The sequence below is a fragment of the Numida meleagris genome, chromosome 19 (assembly GCF_002078875.1).
Source record: "Numida meleagris isolate 19003 breed g44 Domestic line chromosome 19, NumMel1.0, whole genome shotgun sequence".
NCBI lineage: Eukaryota > Metazoa > Chordata > Aves > Galliformes > Numididae > Numida > Numida meleagris.
Window position 1 is genome coordinate 11,442,355 of NC_034427.1, and position 20,661 is coordinate 11,463,015.

Genomic DNA, 20,661 nt, shown 5'->3' on the forward strand with positions numbered 1-20,661 from the left:
GCTGTTTGCAAAGCTGCCTTTGCTGTTTTAAGAAGCCATCATAACATCTGTGGGTCTCTCTCAATTTAGATCTGAGTTTATGAGAATACCTCATAAGTAAGGTGTCTTTGCTCAAGTGTGGTATCCGAAATGGCTAGAGAAGAACCAACTAGATAAAGTATTTACAAGTGATGAATAAATGCTTTTAATAAACGGCTAATCAATTGTTATAGAGCCCACAAAGTCAATAGGGCTTATGACCTTTGCTTACAACCACGCGCAGATCTTTAACATGCTCATAATGCCTGCAAATCATTCACTGGGCTTTTATCAAGAGCTTATTAGTGGAACTCATAACTGAACATGAGACAAAAAAATAATTATTTCAGTTGCCCAGCCGATGTGCGGGGGTTTGCTGTTGGAGACCTGGTGTCACACTGCTCTGAGCTGTGCCCTCGTGCTGTTACCCTTGCAGGAGGTGCTCGCTGCTGCTTGATGGTGGTGCAGCTTGCACCCGTTGTCTTGCCCTGTGATTTAGGGAAGCTCGTGCAGGGGTTTGTTCTGACGGCAGCTTTTCCTGCTTCCCCTGACCCATGTATGTGGATTTGTGCCTCGGGGAGAGAGGCAAAGATGGGTGGGACATGGAACCTGGTGCATGGCCTCAAGTGGGTCGGCTTGTGGCCAGGCCTGGTAACTATGTAGCTCCTTCACTGGTTGAGGTGGGGACAGTCCTGTGGGGATGCAGCCCTGCTGAGGGACCCCGCAATGGGCAGCAAGAGGCTGCAGCCATTCCTGCCAGGCTTCCCTCGGGCGCTGGCCTTGGGGAGCAGTGTGTGGGGTACAGACGTGCCCCCAGCAGAGAGCTGATTTTGGAGGAGGTGCAGCCCTTGCACGCTTGAAAATAAAAGGGTGGGGCAGAGGGTTTGCATAAAAGGGGATTCACAGTGCAAGAAATGTAATGTGGTGAAAATGCATCGCCTGTTGTTGGAGGCTGGGCTGCAGTCTGTGCCAGCTGCCACGCGGCCCTCGCCCGGTTCCCAGAAGTTGGGTCACGTTGCGATCACTGCCACGCTCCCCTGTGAAAACGCCCATAGGCTTCGCCCTTTATTTCATTGTTGTCAGTTTGGGTATTTTGTTACATTAGACTAAATTGGTTTGTTTCCATAGCTGCAAACTGCTGATAAAACCTCGCTGGAGGATCTGTCAATCTTCCCGCGCACGGTACCAAAAATAATTCACGCGCAGCGTCAGAAGGTGCACGGCCACAGAGCAAGGGCTGAGGCCGCAGGGATGGCTGCCGCCCGGGCTAGGGTGCATTTGGGGTGCTGGGCACTTCTGAGCCTCCGTCTGCTGAAGTATTTCTTCCGTCCTTGGTAATGGTGTTTTCCTTTTGGCGGGGATGAAGGAGGGCTCCTAGCAGTTCTCTAGCGGGGTCTTGCCCTTAGCTTTAGCGTTTACTAGGGGTATTTGCGTGTCGTGACGTGTCGCAAAGTGTTTTCATACGTGGGGCCGCCCGCTCAGGTGGAAGGTGTGGAATCCCCTGAGCTGTTTGTTCCTGCTGGGACATGCCCTGTGACCGCTGCAGTCCCGGCCCCGCTGCCTGGCCCCACGCGGTCAGGGCACGATGCTGTGAGCATCCCTTCTCTACCCTAAGTGTCTTGGGGTTCAGGCCAGGCTTTGGGCACTCCCGTGGCTTCTGTTGGGAAGAGGCTGGGGTGGGGACACCCCGCTGGCTCCCCAGCACCACAGGGCAGGGATGTTGGCTTTGGTTGGGGACACCCCGCAACCCAAATGTGCAGGGATTTAACATCACTCGGGCAGCGCCCAGAAGGAAATGTGCTTCTGAAAGGCAGTCGGGATCGCCCCCACTCCACTTCTCCCAGGCACAGATGCTCAGCTGACACCAGCTAAATAAAAACCTTTTAGCCCCTGCCAGGAAGTCTAGAGCAACCTGCCAAAAAGCATCTAGGACCAAGACACAGAACCAAGTCGGGCCTGAGCAAAGCACTTAGAAATAGCGGATGGTACTGATGCACTTCTGTCTCTTGATTTTTAGCACATGAGATGCTTCAGTCTCAGGGTTTTGTTAAAATAGAGTAGGGGAACGTTAAAGGTTTTCAGCAGACAGAAAGCAAAGCAAGTCCCCTCGCAACAGAGGAAAGGCTGTATTCCTCAGTTCAGCCTTCCTGATGGGAAGCATTTGTGATTTCTCCCCTGGTGCTCCCCCAGCTCGAAATCAAAGCTGAGTTTTGCTGAAGGAGAACGTTCTGTATTGGTTTTACCCGTGCTCAGAGGTGGGGATCCGAGCCCTTGGTGTGTGCCTGTCCCACCCTGTGGCTGCAGCTTGGTGCACCTGGTGCCCCATGGAGCAGGAGGGGCGGCAGAGGGGACGTGTGTGGTGGAACTGGTGGCAAGGTTCTTGCTGTTCCTTTTTGCTCCTGGCAAGAGGACGTAACAAAAAATTGGAAGGTTCATACTTCTTATTGTTGAATTAAAATCTATTAAATACTTACGGAGAGCCAAAACCTCAAACCCTTATTAGGCAGCGCTCTTGGTGAAGTGACATGCTCCTGGATCTGGCGCGCTCCTCCATCTCATCTTTGTGTGCAGTGTGTTGTGTGAAGGGTGAGTGTATGGAACTCAAACAAAGGTTTTAAACAGGACTAGCACGGGTAGCCACTTCTCAGTCCGGAGCTGAGATGTACCTGGCTCTTGACAGCACAGATTGCAGAGCAGCTCCTGCACTGCCTGTGGCTGGTCTGACAGCTGCAGCCCCAGCACTGCTGGACGGTGGGGTTTGTGTGGAGCCCAGCCATGCCTGGTGGCACAGCATTGTGCAGGGGGCAGGCAGGGTCCCACCTGAGCCTGGGGCCTGAGCATGGACTGAGGGGACAGAATGAGGCTGTGGGGGCTGCTGAGTGCAGCTCAGGAGCAGTGGCATTGCTTTGTCCCTGCTGGGCTTGGTGTTCCCAGATCTTACCAAGGGTCAACAATAATAATAATAAAATACGTACATACAGATATATATATGTATATATATATATGGTGAGAACAGGCTGATTTCTGCTCAAAGGCTCCTGGAAGAGGCCTTCCTGAAGGCCAGCCCATGGCTGTATGGCGTGAGGGTGCTGGCCCCAGGGATGTGCCTGTGGCACCTGTGGGGCCGAGCGATGCGTTTTGTGTGGGGAATGTGCTAAATTAATCTCTCCGTACAGGAGGAAAGCATCCAGCCCCATTCTTTACTGCTCATTTTAGTAATTTCTTCCAGATAACCTACACATCTGTGTCGGTGCAATTAAAACAGAAATTCCGCCTAATGAACAGTTGTAGCCCTTGGGCTATTGCGGAATGAGCAAGTGAAGTTGGAAACGCTCTTATTAAAATAATAATTAAGAAACAAGGGTGGGGAGGCAGAGGGAAGTGCAGACGAGGTGCCGGTGGGATGCTGGAGGGCGAGGAGCTGCCGTGACCCCGGCGCTGAACTCACTGCACTCCCGCCTGCCCGGGGCAGTGCCGTGATGCTGTGCCGCAGGGGTGGCCGTGCCCCGGCGTGCCCTCCTCGTGCTCCTGCTCAGCCCTCGGCCCTGCAGCAGAGCCCGGAGGTCTGCGCTGTGCTGCCTGCACGGGGCTGCCCCCAGGTTCCCTGCCAGAGCCCAGAGCGCGGTGCCGCAGGGTCAGTCTGCTGAGCCCTGCTTTGCATTCATTTGTTGAGATCTTGGTTCTCCAGCGGCTGTTGAAGCTCAGGAAGGGAGGAGTGTTTCGGTATTAGGCAGGGTTGTATCTGCTTCTGCTTTTCCCAGAGTACCGCTGTTTGTCACTGAGAAGTAAAAGCGCTGTGCGTGCCCATGGCTTGCTCTGACTCGTCCTTCTGTGCCGCTCTGCTGCGGGCAGCAGTGCCCGGGCTGAGTGGGTCAGCGATGGCGACTGGTGCTTGGCTGTGTCAGGCAGCTTGTCCTCCTGCTTTCAAGTACGTTGCAAAAAAAAAAAAATCCTTCTCATTGTTAACCCCTCCAGTTTTCACAGTGTCTGCCCGCAAAGCGTTGATCTCAATTAACGCTCCAAAGTTGTTTTAAAACTTAACCCACTTGGAATTCAGAGATGTGTGTGATGCGCAAAGGCAGCGGTGTCTCAGAGTAGCGGAATAAAAAAATCAGCGGCTGCCAGACAAATCCTGCTGGGATGATACATTGCGATGACTTTAGTGGGATTTCTATCTATGGGCCGTGGCCATTTTTTTTAATTTTTTATTTTTTTTTTTTAAATGGTTGTGAACCGGGGTGATTGCTTATCATTTTCATTTGAACTCCATCTGACAAATCGCTTTAGATGGAGAAAGCAATACTGCATCTTTAAATGGCCACTCTGTCAGCGCATCTTGCAGGGCTTTAAATGCCCTTTGTTATCGCAGTCTAGACAGGACGCAGGCGGAATATTTGATATGTTATAAGGCAAAGATTTGACAAGGTTGAATTCATTTACCGGCTTATTTAAAACTGAATTTCAAAACGTTTTTCCTTACAAACGTGTCTTTCTCTCTCCCCCTGTATATGTATTTTTTTTTCAAAGTTAGTGCAGTGTGTTTCAACTGTTTAGACTGAGAGAGGAGACATTAGCTTACTGCAGCCTGCAGTACTCTAATTGCCCTTTTTATGACTGTCTAGACATCATGCAGATGCATGTTTGTGGTGAGAAGACATTTCCCCCTCTGGTTATACGATAGTCTGAGCCCTTTGCATCGCCTGTCTCCTTACCCCTCTGCCCTGGAATGCGCCTTCCTCCCTCCGTCCCTTAAAAAAAAACGCTTTTCCCCCATTTTATTTCGGGAAGGACGCTTCAGTTCCCATTTGTGCTGCTCTTTTCAGGATGTTTATTTGCAAATGTTAATGCTTTTTGGAGGAGTAAAGGTGTGTGGAGCACATCCCCCGCAGCCCCAGCACAGGTCGCGCCGCACGAGCCGCGGAGCCGCGGTGTGCGCAGATATCGGCAGGTTTATCGGCGCATATGGGGACGGTTTTGTTTGTGTTCCCCTCGAGAAGGGCACAGCCTTGCGGGCCGGGTTTAAGAATGAAAATATCAGCGAGGTTTGAATGGGTCAGAGTTTTAGTTATGCAAATAGGGCGCATTAATTAACCCCGTTGCTATAGATACTGCTTTATTGTTAAATGCAATGAAAAGGGGACAAGCTGTGTTGTTGGATAATCCTCCCCTCTGTGTTCTTCTTCCCCGTCCTCCGAAGTTTTCCTCTGCCCCAGTGTGAGGCCAGCTGCTGTCCCCGTCCCCATGGGCAGCTGGTGGTCGCCCGCAGCAGCCACTGAAAGCCGCACGCGACGTCCGCTCCAGGCAGAGCCAGGGCTGCGGGGGCACGGGGAGCCGAGGGGTCCTCACCGCCGTGGCCGTGTCCCGGCGGCCTCCCCCAGAGCCCATTGTGGGCGCTGACCTCGCCGGGCAGCCGTCAGTTTTCCGCCACGGCCCCATGTCATCAATCTGCCTTCTGGTGGCTGCACCGCATGGGAAAGGTCTGGGCATGGGACAAAGGAGGGGCGCAGATGGATGGGATGGGGATGAGATGGGATGGGATGGGATGAGCAGGATGGGGCACCTCGTCCTGCCTGGCTGCAGGAGAGGAACGCCAGCCCAGGCCTCGGGATCCAGCCCCATTCAGCGCACACTGCTGGGTTTACCGAGCAGAAAAGCTGCTTTTTGGTGTCTGCTTGAAGACTCACAAATCACCGCAGCGGAATATGGCCCTTCCAGTGTATCTGCTGCAGGAGTTGTTTAAAATCTTTCTAGGGCTGTTGCTGCAATCGAGGTTGAGGTTCATTACCTTTTAATTTGACCAGACTTGGGGTGGTTTTATTCACCTCCCCCCTTTGCCCTGACGTGCATATGTATACATAAATACACTTATTTTTTCCACATACCTGCATGGGAGTGCACACATACGTTCCCTCCCATCTAGTGGTGTTCAGTCCAGATCAAGAATTGAAACTGAGTATGGCAGTGACCAAACGCAGTGTGTATGTATGAGCATTTGCCTGTGTCTGGCATTTTTTATGCAACGCATGACTGTAACATAAAATTGTATTTGTTCCTTGGAAGTAGCTGCCCTTGTGAAATGTCATTCCTTGTGCAAGCAAAAGCTGCAGAGCTCTGAGGAAGATAACGGCGCTTAAAAAGAGGTACAGAAAGGAGAGGTGTCCTGCTGACAGAGCCGAGGAAATCCGGTTTCCATGCAGCTCGGCGTGGCTCTGGGCAGCTTGCTCAATCCGGGTTTCAACACCCGTCTGCCCCTGGCCATGTGGGTGCCACGGGGCCGTGCCGCTGTGAGGTCCCCGACGGCTGGGTGCTGGCACTGGGCCGGCAGCGCTGGAACAGCTGCCAGGGGGTGGTGGAATCTCCTGCTGCGGATGCTTTCCTGTGCAATTTCCCCTAGGGAACCTGCTTTAGCAGGGGGTTGGGCTTGGTGATCTCCAGAGGTCCCTTCCAGCCCCTACGGTTCTGTGATTCGGAGCTGCGGTGCTGCCTGCCCTCGCGTCAATGACAGCGGGTGGGAGCAGGCTGCAGCCCAGCGAGCTGGGGGCTCACAGCCCACCCTGAGCCGCAGGTGTGTGCCCTGCCACGCCGGGGCCAGGCCTCCCACCAACACCCACCGCCTTTCATTGCCACTCGTGCTGAGCAGAGGTGGCAGAGCCCTCCTGGGTGCAGTGTTTGCTCTCCACGGAGCGTCCGCGACTGGCGGTTCGTCTGTCGAAACAGATGTGGGCAGCAACAAACATCTATTTCTATAACTAGAAACAAATTTGGTAATTGCCTCTTTCAACAGGACTTGCTCAAGCAGGAAATGAAATTCCTAAATGGCAGTTAGCAAAAGTATTTATAGCTAAGTTCATAAATGAGATGTGCTTTCCTTTGTCGTGGGCTTCTGCTGCTTGGAAGGAAGAAAACCTCCATGGCAGCAAGCCGCATATTGATCGAGAGTGTCTCCAGGGTATGCGAAAATACTTACTTATTCATGTGTTTATTTTTACCACCTGAAGAAATACCCCTGAAGAAACCACTTTGGTCTCCCAGGGTCAGGTGGCATGGTTCGGCCCGGATGTCGTGTGTCTTTTCGGTCGTTTTTGGTACGGTCGGTCTGGTCTGTGCTGTGTGACTGGAAACAAGGCCTGCTGCTCTCGGTCCTGTCTCCCTCTCTGCATGCCCGTGTTCAGGGTGGTGAGGAGGTTTTTGGGGACAGCAACACGCTCAGTGGGTGAGCCCCCCCCGCTGATGGGGGGTGACGTGGGGCGGTGGGTCCAGAGCCACGTGGAGCCTCTGGAGATGGGGGCAGCTTGGAGCGGCTCAGGATTTTGTAGTGAGCAAGCAAACGTTCTTCTCTCTTAAGTGCAAAACCAAAATTACGTTATTCTTCTAGTTCGTTTTAACTGTCCTTGGGAGAAACTTCAAAAGCGGCGTGCTCCGTGCGGTATCTCAGTAGGCTGGGATCACATTCACTGCGCGTAAAGTACGTTGTCTGAAAATAGTTGATGAAGGAGAGAGAAATGGGCACAGAAAGGAAGGAATGGGGCCGGTATGTGCTAGTTTTTAGAGAGTCCAAATGTCCTAAAGCACCTCCTGAGTTCCACAGCTCTGGTGGATGGCGCTGGCTGATGTCTCCAGCTTTCTTCATACACGTTACTACTTGTCAGGTCTTTGTTGGCAGCCAGAAGGTGTCCTGGCTGAAAGAGCTGCTGACCCTTGCTGGAATGCCTGCAGTTTCCATGTCAGAGCTGCGTCTGGCCATGCTGATCATTCCCCTTTGGCTCTGCTCGCAGCTCCCTATGGGCCCCCAATGGCTGCAGCCGCAGCCCCGCCGGCCTGCTGCACTCATCTTTCAGAACAGATCAGCGCTGTGACCGGGGCAGCTACTGGGTTCTGAGGACTAGGATATTTCCTAAGGCCTGACCCACTTGATGACTCCACAGCTGTAAGCATGAAATGGGGCCATTTCCTTTAAAGCAAACAAAAAAAGGGAGTGGGGGTGCAGGATGAGGCCATCGCTTGTCAGTGACTCAGAGGATGTGATGCTTGATTGCCTGGGGTGACAGGTGATGAAAACGAATTATATTAAAGGCACAGTGATGCTCCAGGGGCTGGCATGATGCAAATGACTTCTTGGGCCGCCATCGCCCATTCTGCAGCAGTGATTTTCCTCAGACCGGCCCCTTTTGTGAGTCCCGGTGCCAGAGGTGCTGCCAGCCCTCCTGCTGCAGGCAGTGGTACCTCACGTGGCGTTACTTCTGCTTTGTGCATCGTAACCAGCGGGCTGAGCCTGGAAATGTAATTTAGCTGCTAACTGTGCCGATGATGCATGAGGCAGGACTGAATCCAGCGCGCTCTTTCCAGCTCTTTGCCATGGGCCTGATCCTGCTCCGTTGTGCCTCGACATTGCTGCTGCAGCTTCAAGATGCTGCTGATCTGTGCCAGCAGTGGCAATATCGCGCTCTGTATCTATCTAAAGGTAGATAGTACTTCCCATGCTGTCTTGTAAACAAATACAATTGTTGACAATCTGATAGGCCCTTCGTATGTGGTTTTATGGAGGTATTATTTAGAAGATAAATGTAACAGATAAACACAAATATTGCAGTCATGACTTTGCCTGGTCTGATTGTTTCTCAGATGACCTAGCAGACAAACAGCTGAGTAATCTGCCATCTGAACTTCTTTGTTCTTTCATCTCGTCTTCCTGTGCATGGTCTCAGGGAGGAAGAACACCAGACTCTCCCAAGTGGAGCTTGGCATCGGGCGGGTGGAATCGCTCCGGTAAAGCAGGAGCGGCGCTCGGTGCTGCACCCTCCTTGGCAGCCCTCGGATTGCAGCTGTTGCCTGGAGCTGTTTTGGTTCTTGCTGAAATGAGAGCGGTTGAGATGTGATGTTCGGCTCAGTGGGCACGTCCCGTCTCCAGGCGGGGCTGGGAAGGACAGGATGGAGCTGCCTGTGCCGAGTGCTGCCGTGCCAGGGTGTTTTCTGTGCAACGTGTGTTAGCAGGATGCTGGTGTGGGGCTGCACTCGGATGTGGTCCTGGTGCTGGCCCATGGGATGCAGCAGAGCCCAAGTCCCCGGCAGCTGCTTGCTGAAGGGTTGTGAGGCTGTTCCCTGGGAAAAACAAAGCTCCGAAGGGTGCCTGTATTCACATGGCTCTTCTCAAATTCACGTGCTTTGAGAAGTAAAAAATGAGGTCTGCAGTTTGGCTGCATTGCTTAGCCCACATCCTTTTACGGAGGCTTTGATGAGCATCTGGCATAACCGTCGCACATCAGCTGGACTCAGTTCTGTTGAGTCTTTTTAACCCTCAGATCCTTCCAAGGAGCCACAGGTTGGTCCGCAGTGTGCCCCAGCTGCGCTGTGATGCCTGGCCCCTACTCTCCAGAGATGTGCCCACAGCTGTGGGACTTAGGGCTGGATCTGGGGCACCCCTCGGTCCGGGTCTGCAGCAGGGCAGTTGTGCAGTGCCTTTCTGGTTCGCTGTTTTCTGAAAGCAACTGAGACTTGCTTCGTGCCCTGATTACTGGGGCATGCAAGGCAGCAGCAGGCCCTCCGCTCTTGTGCATCTCCGTGCTGCTGCCAGCGCCGTGGGGCACGGCCACAGCTGGAGCTGTGGTGCTCAGAAATGTCAGTGGGAGTGGGAAGGAGTGGGCTGGTTTGTTGAGGCACTGCCTTCAGCTAGATGAGGGAGCTGGGGCAGCTGGAAGTCAGACCCTTCAGATCCTTTGCATCTGCCATAGAGCAGTGTCTCTGTGAAGATGGAAGCGCAGGTTTGCAGGGGGTACACACAGAGCAGTGTCTCTGTGAAGATGGCAAGCAGGTTTGCTGTGCTGTATCCTTGCTGTGCCTCAAAGCTGATGTGTAGGTAGGGGAGCGGGGATCTCTGGACCAGCAAAGGATGTTTGCTGTAGGGTACTAATGTAGCAGCCCAGATTTTGGGTGTTGACAGACACTTGCTGAAGCTGGAAGAGGTGGACCTCGGTCCACTGCCTTTCCATACTCCACCAAAAACTGCTTTTACTGCTATTTTTTATGTGTGTTTTTTTTTTTCTGTAACTGGAGGTCTGCAAGGAACCTGGTCAAGCAAAAGGTGCCCAAAGGTGGGGATAGATGAAAAACTCCAAAACCCGGGATGAGAGGGGAGCACAGCCAGGGCTGAGCACATCTCTGCTGCACCGGGGCAGCGCCGTGGTGTCAGAGGTGTTAATGGAAACCTGGAGAAGCAGTGCATTATGGAAGCACTTACTGCAGAGCTGCAAACACTCTTTGTTAATTCATCCAGTTGATCTTGTCATGTCTGATGTGTGCGTGCACGGGGACCTTCCCTTCTGGGCCGTGAATGGGGCTGTGCTGGGAAGAGGGAGCTCACCCTGCGTTCCCAGGGATCCTGGAGGAAGCTGGGGCGTGTGGTGTGGCATTACAGTGCCCTGCATTTAGCTAGAGGTAGGCAGCTTGTGAATTACATGAGTCCCAGAGCTGCCATGGCTGACTGCCCTGGCTGCGGGGCTGGTGCTGGAGCTCAGCCTGATGCTGCGGGCTGTCCCGCCGTGGTGCCCTGCTTTGTCACTGCGGGTGCTGGATGAGGATCTGTTGAATCACGGTGCTGAGTCACTGTCCGAGCCAGGCTCCATAAATAACTGCGGGTGCTCTGCCCCGCGCCGTGCACAGCGAGGAGTGGGGAGGTGCTGCTGAGCGCTTGGAGCAAGGGCTGCGGCGGCAGAAAGCATCTGCTCAGCTCCACGCTGAGTCCCACAGCACTCCGAGCCCTGCCAGGCACGGTGCCCTGGGCTGCCCTGTGCCGCTTCCCGCTCGCACCCCGGGACTGCATCCTGCCCGCAGGGCTCTCTGTTCCATGCTGGGTTCAGGCTTCTCCAGCAGAACCTTAATTGCATCATTTTCCCCCTAACGTGAATGCACGTAATCCTTAGCATATGGCTTTGCCACTAGAGCGGGGAGAGAGCAGGGAGCTTGTGCTGTGCCCACCTGCTCGTGATTCAGCAGGCGAGGTGTGAAAGCCTTACTCCTTCTGCCAGTTTTGGGCAGAGCATCCAGAAGCACAGGTGCACATGCCGTCCTTCCCAGCTAACGTGAGGGTTGCTGACCTTGCAGCAGTGAGGCTTGCCAGCCCTGCTCCTGCCCGACACGGGGCCTCACTGGGCAGCAGCAGCAGCTCTTCCTCCATGCCCATGCGAGGATGTTTCTGTTGGTCAGTTGCAACCCATGAGCGGACCCATCCCGCCCGCTTTGCCCAGCAATCTGCGTCGTGTCAGAGTGAGGGGTTTTGAAAGATAAAGTTACCCAGAGGAAGTGAAAGCGAGCATGGGAGAAGCAAAGTGTTCTGCCGGGGATTCTCTGCTTTGTTTGATTTTGTCTCAGCGAAACTGCACTTCTAGCACAGTTTGCTGCAGCGTTGCTGTGTTTCGCTCAGGAACTGTCGCTAACGCAGCTCCATTTGTTCAGCTCAGCCATTACTTCCTGAGCAGTTTCGCTTCTCATCCCTTCTCACGTGGTACACAATTCCAATATATGGAGGAGCCCTCACTGAAGCATGCAGGTCATAGTTTTGACCCGCAGACGTGTTACACCTGGCCGAAGGCGAAAAATCCACGTGTATGTGTTCTTCCTCCTCCTACCTGCCGTGCTTTGGGCATTTGTCTTCAGCAGTGACAGCCTGTACGGAGGGGAGAGCATTGCTCGTGCTGCAGAGCAATTGCGTGCGTGCTCGCTGGCTGCGAAAGCGGCGGCGTCTGGACGGAAAGCACCGGCAAGCAGGAGGCTGCGTCACCGAACCGCGGTGTCTGAGCCTGTCAGTGTGGAATGGATGCTGGAGTGAGAATTATGCAGAATTAAATTAGTGTGACCTTACTCTGCGTTGGGAGGCTGAATTTGCCCATCTCGTAAAGCCTCGTGCATTTATAACACTTCCCTTGGGGAAAATTACAGAGAGGAATGGAATGAGGTCTCTTCTAATTGAAAAGTGACAATGATTAGGAAGCCAAACACAAAATGCGTTGAGTGTTTTTCTTTCTCGTTTTGTTGTGTGTGTGTTTTTTAAGAATAGCAGTAGAATTATAAATTACGTGCTCTGCAGTTTGGCTTGTTTTTCATTCCCCAAAGGTTTGTTATTAGCATAGCAGCTGAATTGCGCTTGTATAATAACATATTAACTCAGAGTTTGGGTGTTTTTTTTTTTTTTAATGGTCTTTCTTCATTACTTTGACTGAGCTGCTTGGATGCAGGATTGCTGGCAGCAACTTCCACGCCTCGAGTGGGGATGAGTCTCTTGCAACTTGAAAAGCACCGGTTGTGTGTGGGGCTCTTGGCTGCATTTCATTGCCACGCTGGGCAGCAGGAGTGTTGCTGCTGCGCAGATCAGAGCTCCCCTGTCGTCCCCCCCCCCCATTTGTCCGTGGGCTGTGCTCCGTGTAGCTCTGATTGGGCTGGGGGCAGGGGGTGCCCCGTGCATGTCCTGGTGCAGGGGTTGGAGGTTCCTGCTGGGTTTAGCCAGAGTGTGGTGAGGAGCTCTTCATTTCAGGAGCAAGAGAGACAACAGGGCAGGTGTGTTGCTGGTGGTGCTGAGTGTGGGCACCTGCACGTTCAGCTCCTGCTCTGTGCTGCGGGATGAGCTCAGGTGTGCTCCACTGTGGTGGTTGAGGCGTTTGCTTCCCTGTGCTAAGGCAAATGGAGAAGAGTGTAGCCGCTGGCATGGCAGTTTACAGAGTGTTAATTTGCAGCTTTATTGTCATCCCCCCTCCCACAAAGCAAGATATTAAAATCCCTCTTCTATTTTTACTGCCAACGTGATTGCTGTAACACTGGACTCGCTTCCACATCACAACGCCCCGATTCAGCACGCGGTGATCGCCCATCACAGCCAGTCCTCCTCCGTGGCTGCTCATGGGAGGGGCAGCTCTTCCCGATGGCCGAAATGTTACCTGTGTCACCACGCTGCTGTGACCAGTGGAGCCGGATTTGGTTTGCTTACTGTGCCTCTCATTCTAGGAAAGGAGTTTCGTTTATAACCGCCTTCCTCTTGCTTTTTTTCAGCAATGCTACTTTTTTTTTCTTTTTTCTTTTTTTTTCTTTTTAAACTAAAAAGGAAGCTTTCCATCACTGGCCTCATTTAGTTTTTCTACTGTCTTCTTGCTGTGGCCAAAGCACATGTTTCGTTCTGAGGCTGAACTGACTCATCTTTCTAAAACCTTGGGTTGTCGTTTTTTGTCTTCGCTTTTCCGCAGTGCTCTCTGCAGGAAGGCAGCCTGCACACGGCCCGGGGCTGTTCCCTGCCCGTGGGCTCCTGTCTGCCCTGGGGCTCCAGGTGCACGAACCCATGGGCTGTGCCCTTGGTGGCTGATGGGAAGCAGGCAGATTGCAATCAGCCTGCAGAGCTGCTACCCAGTTGCTCCCAGAGCCACTTCTGCCGATGGCTGGCCGTAAGTGAGGCTACAGAGCAGGACAGCCCCTGCTTCCACCCCCTGATGTGAGCCTTGCCACCAGACCCTCCCTGCCTGGGGACCCGTGGTGGCACTGCTCCGGCACAGCTGGTAGCAGCCCCACCAGTGCTGGAGCCATCAGCTCCTGCGCTCCCAGGGCTCCTTACCACCACGTGTCAGGACAGGCTCCTGCTTTCAGGGCGTAACTGCGTTGTGCTGGTGGTGGATGGAGCGAGTGAAACATTCTGGGATCTGGGGACGATGGGCAGCGTGCCTGTCCAGCGGCAGAAATAGCTGCTGCTAGCAGAATGAACTCCAAGGTAACTGGCAGCACTTACCACCTGGACTGTTTTCTTGACATTTATTTGCTTTTACTGGCACTTAAATGCCACCTGCCAGGAGAAAACTTTCCATAAAGAAAAAAAAAAATCTGCCTGACTCAGCAGAAGGCGTCACGGGCACTGCGAGCAGTGTGATGCTGCCCTTGGGCACCTCCAGGCTGTGCACGGGCACGAGCGTGTGTGTGTCTGCATAAGGCACAGGAGCCTGCATCCACAGCAGCGTGAGGCACAGCCTTCCAAAAACGGGTTGTGCAACCATCCCTACTGAGGTGCAAAGTGGAAATGCCCAGAACCGTTGCGTGTGGTTTTGGGGAGGATTTCTTTTTTTCTTTCTATGCCAGGTGTCTCCGGAGTTAAGCGGGTAGTCTGTTTGCTTGTTCCTGTTTGTTGGGAGGGTTTTTTGGCAGCTCTCCTGTGTGCCAGTTCAGGCTGCTCAAGCTCCCGCTGTCGGCTGGCCGAGCAGTGAGGTGCTGCAGCCCTGCTCCCCGGGGAGGGGGAGGCACCATCAGCACCCATGGCCCTGGACACCGTGCAGCCTGCAGGCAGCAGGGCACCGGGGAGGGGCAGGGAAGTTTTATCAAGTTCTATCCAGATTGCAGTTTGGACATCTGTGCTTTGTGGGTCGTGTCTAAAGGTCCCCGCTGGAGACTGATCTGGGGCACCAAGGATGTGAATTAATGTGGTTTTTTTTATGATGTAGCTGGGCTCAAAGCGCGCAGAGCCCACGTGTGTGTGTCTGGGAGGGTTGTGGGGGAAGGATGCAGCTGTGCTGTGTCACCGCCTGCTTGGCCAAATTCCTCCTTCTCACACTCCATTAAGTGCTGCTTTCTCAGGTGGCTCACAATATGTCTCTCTCTCTTGCAGCGGAGTTGGAGTTTGTACAGATAATCATCATCGTGGTGGTGATGATGGTGATGGTGGTGGTGATCACCTGCCTGCTGAACCACTACAAACTCTCAGCGCGATCCTTCATCAGCCGGCACAGCCAAGGGAGGCGGAGAGATGAGAATCTGTCATCAGTAAGTCACACGCTGCTCTTCCCATCTGTGTCTCACCACGTTGTTTGCCAAGTGATGTGAAATTTGGGAGATGTGAGAGCCAAAGGCGTTCGTCTCAGTCGGGTTTGCCCGTGTGCAGCTCAGTGCTGCCTGGAGAGATGACCAGGCTGGGTCTTGGCTTCGTCTGCCCAGGGATGCAGGGCCCTTGCAGGGATGCCTCTGGCTTTTCAGGGTGTTGTGTGTTGTAATATACAGGCAGCTCTACGCTTTGCAGCTTGGACTTCCCAGTAGTAAAGTAACCACACGAGGCTGTTCCTGGTGTGCCCTGTTCCTGAAACAGCCTTGCACTGCCAGGTGTTGGGCGTGCACGTGCCTTGACATTTACAGCTCCAAACTATTGAGTCCGGTTGCAGCTCCAGTTGGAGAGTCCCACATGAGTGTATTCATCTGTTTCTTGCCTTCGAGAGGATGGGAAATCCTGAAAGATTTCCAGACTTTGCCAGGGGTGAAGCAGTGCTGTCATTGCTATAGCAGCAGTGTCAGAAAGTGCCCTCTGGACACGCAAGCAGAAACCTCACCAAGGGGATGTTTGGGAGATTCCCAGCACAGCTCAGGCTCTGTGGTTCATAGAAGCCCAAGGAGAAATGTGTTAATTGCACCTGCAGCTTGAGGAGGGTTTCTCCAGCTTGATTTGTGCAGAGCTGAAGGTTTCATCAGATGCAGCAATTCAGTTACAAGAACCTGCAGAGAAAAGACACGACAGTTTGGTGGAGGGTGTGCATGCTCACTGCTGCCTACATAACCCTGTCTTCCCGTGCAGGGATGCCATGTGCTGATGCGTTTTTGCATCATTCACCCTGAAGGATCTTAAAGCTTTTTAAACAGCAGGGCTTCCTCGAGGTCACTGCTCCAAGTTCCCATCCCCAGATGTGCAGGGCAGGCTGAGCAGGCACCGCTGCCCTGTGCTGGGCTCTGCAGGGCTGCGTTCCCTTTTAACAAATCCAGGAAAATGATCTAATACTCTGGATTTTTATTTTTTATTTCATTTTAAGAGGGCAGAGCTCTGCCATCAGGTTTAATAAGCACCGCACTGCTGAAGACTGCGGTACCCAGTGCACTGCTGTCCCTGCGCCGTGCTGCTCTCCTGGGGGAGGAAGATACCTGCTGGGAAGCAATGGAAAAGCCCCAAGCTCAGCCAAACCACTCTGCATCGTGTCAGCAGACTGTATGTCAGGACAGGCCTTTTTCAGGTTGCCTATTTTTATGTTCTTTAAGAAGAAAGAAGGCTAAGGTGGAAAGAGACAATCCCATGGAAATGGAACGAAAATTTCAGGTTGAAACAAAATGTCTTGACTGTTGAAGAAAAAAAATTCCTTTATTTCCTTTCACCGAGCCAAACATCCTGGCATGTTTTGGCCCTTGAGCCTTGACAGCTCCATTATGAATTCAGCCTTCGGGAGCAAGTAAAGGGCTTTTCAGCACAGGGATGCCTCTACACGGCTGCCAGACCTCTGTGAGGACATGGGGCCTCCTGAACCTTTCTCCATCCCCCATTTGGGGCATTCATTGTTCTCCCTCTTCTCCTGCCCCGTCCCTGCCCTAACACAGCGTGGCGAGGGGCCGAGCTCCTGCGTGTGCCCAGAGCCCTCCTGGAGGCACGGGAAGCCCTCGAGATCTCGCAGTGGCATCAGCTGTGATCACAACCTTCAGGGTGGCTCATTTGGGATTCAGCACAGCGCGCCTTCCTGGGGAGAGCTGCTGCAGTCTGACTGTGCCCGCGCGGCAGCGGCTGCGCTCAGCTCAGAACCAGCTTGTGCAAGCCATTAAACTTGCACTGAACTGGTGTTGGGCTTTTTACATCTCAAACTTCATTTTGCTGTCGTGACCAGACAGGCACTGGAGCTACAAACACGCTTTTCATCTTTTGAAATATTAAAGTAGTTCATCCCATGGTCAGAGTACTGCTGGATGTGCAGCAGTTGTCTTTTTTTGCTTCTTGCAGCTCAAAAATTACAACTGAAGGAGAAATTCATTTCCCCGAAGGTGGGGTTTTTTTAATGTGGTTCGTGCCAGCAAGGAGTTCCTGCTTTGCAGCACCTTTTTTGTGCCTCACAGTTCTGTCTGTTCTACTTCTTAAACTGTCTCCGTGTAACAGGTACCTTTTTCTTTAAGAAATGCTGCTAAAAAAAAATATATATTTATTTTTTTTCAATAAGAGTGGCACTATCCCTGCACCTTTGCAGCAGTGAGAGCCCCCCTAAGACAAAATGGAAAATACAGCTCAGAAACTTAATCTGCATCGCTCTGCTCTGCAGTGGAAGTGCTCTGGTGTAACTAAAGCAGGAAGTTCTGTGAAGTCAAAGATGGGGCTCTAAAAGGAAATTGGAAAGAAGTTTGAGGTTCCAAAGTGAATCCTGGGATAGTCGCTGGGGCTTTCACAGCCACGTTGCTCATCAGACCCAACTTCCATTCTGAGAAATCAAAGCCTTGGGGATGCAGCCATTGCTGAGATGATTTCAGGACCCAAATGCAGTGCTGTGTGGGGGCAGCCTGGCCGGGCAGGGGGTCTCGCAGTGTCCGTGTGGCCGTCCCGTGGCACCAGGGCTGAGAACAGACACTCTCTGTGTCTGTGGATTTGCCCACCACTGGCTGTTGGTTTCTGGCAGTTTTCATCCTGCTGTTGACTCAGGAAGATGGGATAGGAATTCCCCAGGTGCCAGGGAGGCAGGTGAGTGGTGCTAAGCACACCGGCTGGCCGGGCTTTGCCCTGCAGCCTGCAGCTCCTTCAGCTGCTGGGGGAATTTGAATGCAGACGTTGCCTGCAGGCAAGGAGTATGCTTAGAGCAGCTTAGAGCAGCCCAGACGGAACAGTCGGTGCCTGTGTAAACAGCTGTGTGCATCCTGGGGCTGTGCAACGCGGTGCTGCTGCCTTGCCCAGCACAGGGAGGGCACTGCGGGCTGCAGCTGGAGCGAGGTAACCTGTGCTCCACGGGGCTGCTCCAAGCAGGGCGGGGTTATGGGGCATCTTGTTTTGGTGTAGATCACCGTTTTCCTTGCACTGGCAGCAGGAGCACTCTGAGGTCGATGTGCAGTTATTTCAGAAAGAGTCTGACGGGGCTCCATACTGGGGGAGAAGCGTATCCCAAAGTTGGGGAAAATGAAGAAAAGGGAAGAACTGGGGCTCCTTGGTTTGTTCGTTGGAAATGCTAATAGGGGCTTACGCAGTGTTTGAGGCAGCGGGTGAGCTTTGCTAGGTGCTCTGGGCTGTGCCCTGTAGGGCTGGGGTGGCTCCGAAGGGCTGGGCCTAGGGGCAGGCTGCTGCCAGGCAGCTGAAATCCCCTGACATCCCCGGGAAGAGGCAGAGTGACCTTTGGATGGGACATTTAGTCCTAAAAGGGAAGTTCAAAGGGGACTTGGCATTTTTTTTTTCCACTGGTGGTGAAGGTGTCTGCCTTTGTCAGACCCGGAGGTTCACCTGCGTACAGCTGGGAAGTGCCCAGCCAGCAGAGGTGGATTTATGAGCCCTCCAGGCTTCTTTTCCTTCAGCTCTCTCTCCTGGAGCAGTGTTGCAATATATACAAATATCAGCAATATTTAAATACTTCAGGTCCCGGGGCAGAAGTGTAGAAGTGAATTGTATGCTCCCAGTATCAGCAGGCAGCGGGAGGAGGCCGTGTTTGTGTTTGTATTGATCATGGGCTGTAAGGTGGTTTGGGGAGGCTGTGGGTTTCCCTTGCTGGGGCTGTGGGCTCCCAGGTGCAGGTTGCAGCACTGGGGCTGGTGCCTGGATGTACGGAGCCTCGGCTCCTCAACCTTTTTAACCAAAAGAGCCCTCTGGGGAAGAAGTACCGCAGAACCATCCTGTTGCTGGAGGTGTATTTTTTTTATAGCCAAATCAAGATTAAGCTGAGGTATCCGCTTACCCGTCTTTATTTTCCCTTGGTTTTCTCGATTGCTTGCATCAGAATGTGGGTGTGAGGTTTTCTGTTTTTCTCAGTCTTGCCATTATTTCACGGAGCATTTGCTGATATCTTGTGAATCACCCATGGCTCATGAATCACATATTGAACAACACTGCTGCGACGCGCTCGGGCCGGGAGAGGAACCCATGGGGTGGGCATGGCCGGGAGGGGGAGGCCTGCAGCCGGGAGAGCGCTGTGTGCCGCTGTCACTCATCATTCATTCTGATTTATTGGATCTAAATGGGTCGGGAAGGGAGGGAAGCCCTGCTAGGAGCAGCGCTCCCAGGGCAGCGTGCCCATCCCAGCCCGGGGCGGGGGGAAGCGGGCACGGGGAGACCCTGCTCGGCCACGCTGACGCCGACCTCTCTTCTCCTTCCCGATGCAGGAGGGCAGCCTGTGGCCGTCGGAAAGCACTGTGTCGGGGAGCGGGATGGCCGAGGTGAGGACAGCGCAGGTGCCGCGTGCCGCCGGTCCCCGCGCCCCGGGGCCGCTCCTCACATCCCAGCGCCCCTTCTTGTCTCTTTCTCTCCCCTCCAGCAGCAGATCTACACCCCGCGGCCCAGCGAGCGGCTGGCGGTGCCGTCCTTCCTGCAGCGGGACCGCTTCAACAGGTTCCAGCCCACCTACCCCTACCTGCAGCACGAGATCGACCTGCCCCCCACCATCTCGCTGTCGGACGGCGAGGAGCCCCCCCCGTACCAGGGACCCTGCACGCTGCAGCTGCGCGACCCCGAGCAGCAAATGGAGCTCAACAGGGAGTCGGTGCGCGCGCCCCCCAACAGAACCATCTTCGACAGTGACTTGATAGATAACTCGGTGTACGGGGGGCCGTGCCCCCCCAGCAGTAACTCTGGCATCAGCGCGACCTGCTATGGGAGCAGTGGCAGGATGGAGGGACCGCCGCCCACCTACAGCGAGGTGATCGGGCACTACCCCGGAGCCACGTTCTACCAGCACCAGCAGAACAACAGCGGGGTGCCCTCGCTGCTGGAGGGCAGCAGACTCCATCCCTCACAAATCAATGGCCTTGAGAGCACAACGGCGTGGAACAAAGAGAAAGAGAAACAGAAAGGGCACCCCTTTTAAAAAAAAAAAAAAGAGAGAAAAGGAGAAAAAAGGCAAAGTCAATGAAACACTCTGCACTTCTCGCGAAAAGGAAAAAGGAGAGAGATTGGGAGTTGAGGAAGATGAGCAAAGGAAAAAAAAAAAAAAAAAAAAAAAGCCCTTCCCCATCTCTCCGTGTATAAATATTTACTTGTTATGTCTGGTCTGAATGCACAAGCCCACAAAGCTTGCAGAAACATTTCTTTATTGAGCTGTGTCTAGACGTTTAAAAAGGAAAAAGAAAACAACTGTAGTCTTTTATTTTGTTTTGTTTCTAGTTGAGCTGTGTGTGAATGCTTTTTTGTTTTCGTTTGATTATTTCACTTAACTTTAAAGACAAAATATTTGCACAAAAAAACGTTTTGTTTAAAGATCTGCAATATAAATATATAAATATATATTAAGAATAAGAGAAAAGTGTATGTGTAAGGAGCAGGAGTATTTTTGTATTAGAAGAGGCCTATTCAAAAAAAAAAAAAAAAAAAAGTTGTTTTCTGAACTAGAAGAAAAATGGCAATTTTTTGAGTGCCAACTCAAAAAGCGTGTATTACGTTGTAAAAAAGAAACAAACAAACAAAAAAAAAACAAAAAAAAAGAACAAAACAACAAAAAAAAATCAAAAGCAGGGGTTTAGAGTTATTTATATAAATGTTGAAATTTTGCACTATTTTTTAATATAAATATGTCAGTGCTTGTGTTGGTCAAAGCCTCTATCATGTCTACCATGCAGCTGTTGAGGGATGTTTGTCCACGGGAGGAGCAGTGCGTGGGGCTGTGGGTGCTGCGGGGCCGTGCAGCCGAGCTGTGGGGGGGTCCC

The 20,661-nt window shown here is 52.8% G+C and overlaps 1 protein-coding gene across 3 annotated transcripts; it reads left to right on the forward strand.

Moving 5' to 3' along the window:
- Window positions 13,262–20,370, forward strand: PMEPA1 (prostate transmembrane protein, androgen induced 1). 3 transcript variants are annotated; one of them, XM_021416771.1, is made up of 3 exons: window positions 13,301–14,799; window positions 19,126–19,179; window positions 19,281–20,370. In XM_021416771.1, exons 1-3 carry the CDS (start codon window positions 14,626–14,628, stop codon window positions 19,824–19,826), a joined length of 774 nt encoding a protein of 257 aa, XP_021272446.1. In that variant the 5' UTR covers window positions 13,301–14,625; the 3' UTR covers window positions 19,827–20,370. The 3 variants fall into 3 exon arrangements, with proteins under 3 accessions (XP_021272447.1, XP_021272446.1, XP_021272445.1); XM_021416770.1 differs by having other exon boundaries at window positions 13,875–14,799; window positions 19,278–20,370; XM_021416772.1 differs by lacking the exon at window positions 19,126–19,179 and having other exon boundaries at window positions 13,262–14,799; window positions 19,278–20,370.

Excerpts from the sequence above, each read along its gene's own strand:
- PMEPA1 (XM_021416770.1), top strand. The coding sequence starts at position 14,626 with ATGTCTCTCTCTCTTGCAGCGGAGTTGGAGTTTGTACAGATAATCATC. Across the intron at positions 14,800-19,125 it reads GAGATGAGAATCTGTCATCA|GAGGGCAGCCTGTGGCCGTC; the intron begins GTAAGTCACACG and ends TTCCCGATGCAG. Across the intron at positions 19,180-19,277 it reads CGGGGAGCGGGATGGCCGAG|CAGCAGATCTACACCCCGCG; the intron begins GTGAGGACAGCG and ends TCTCCCCTCCAG.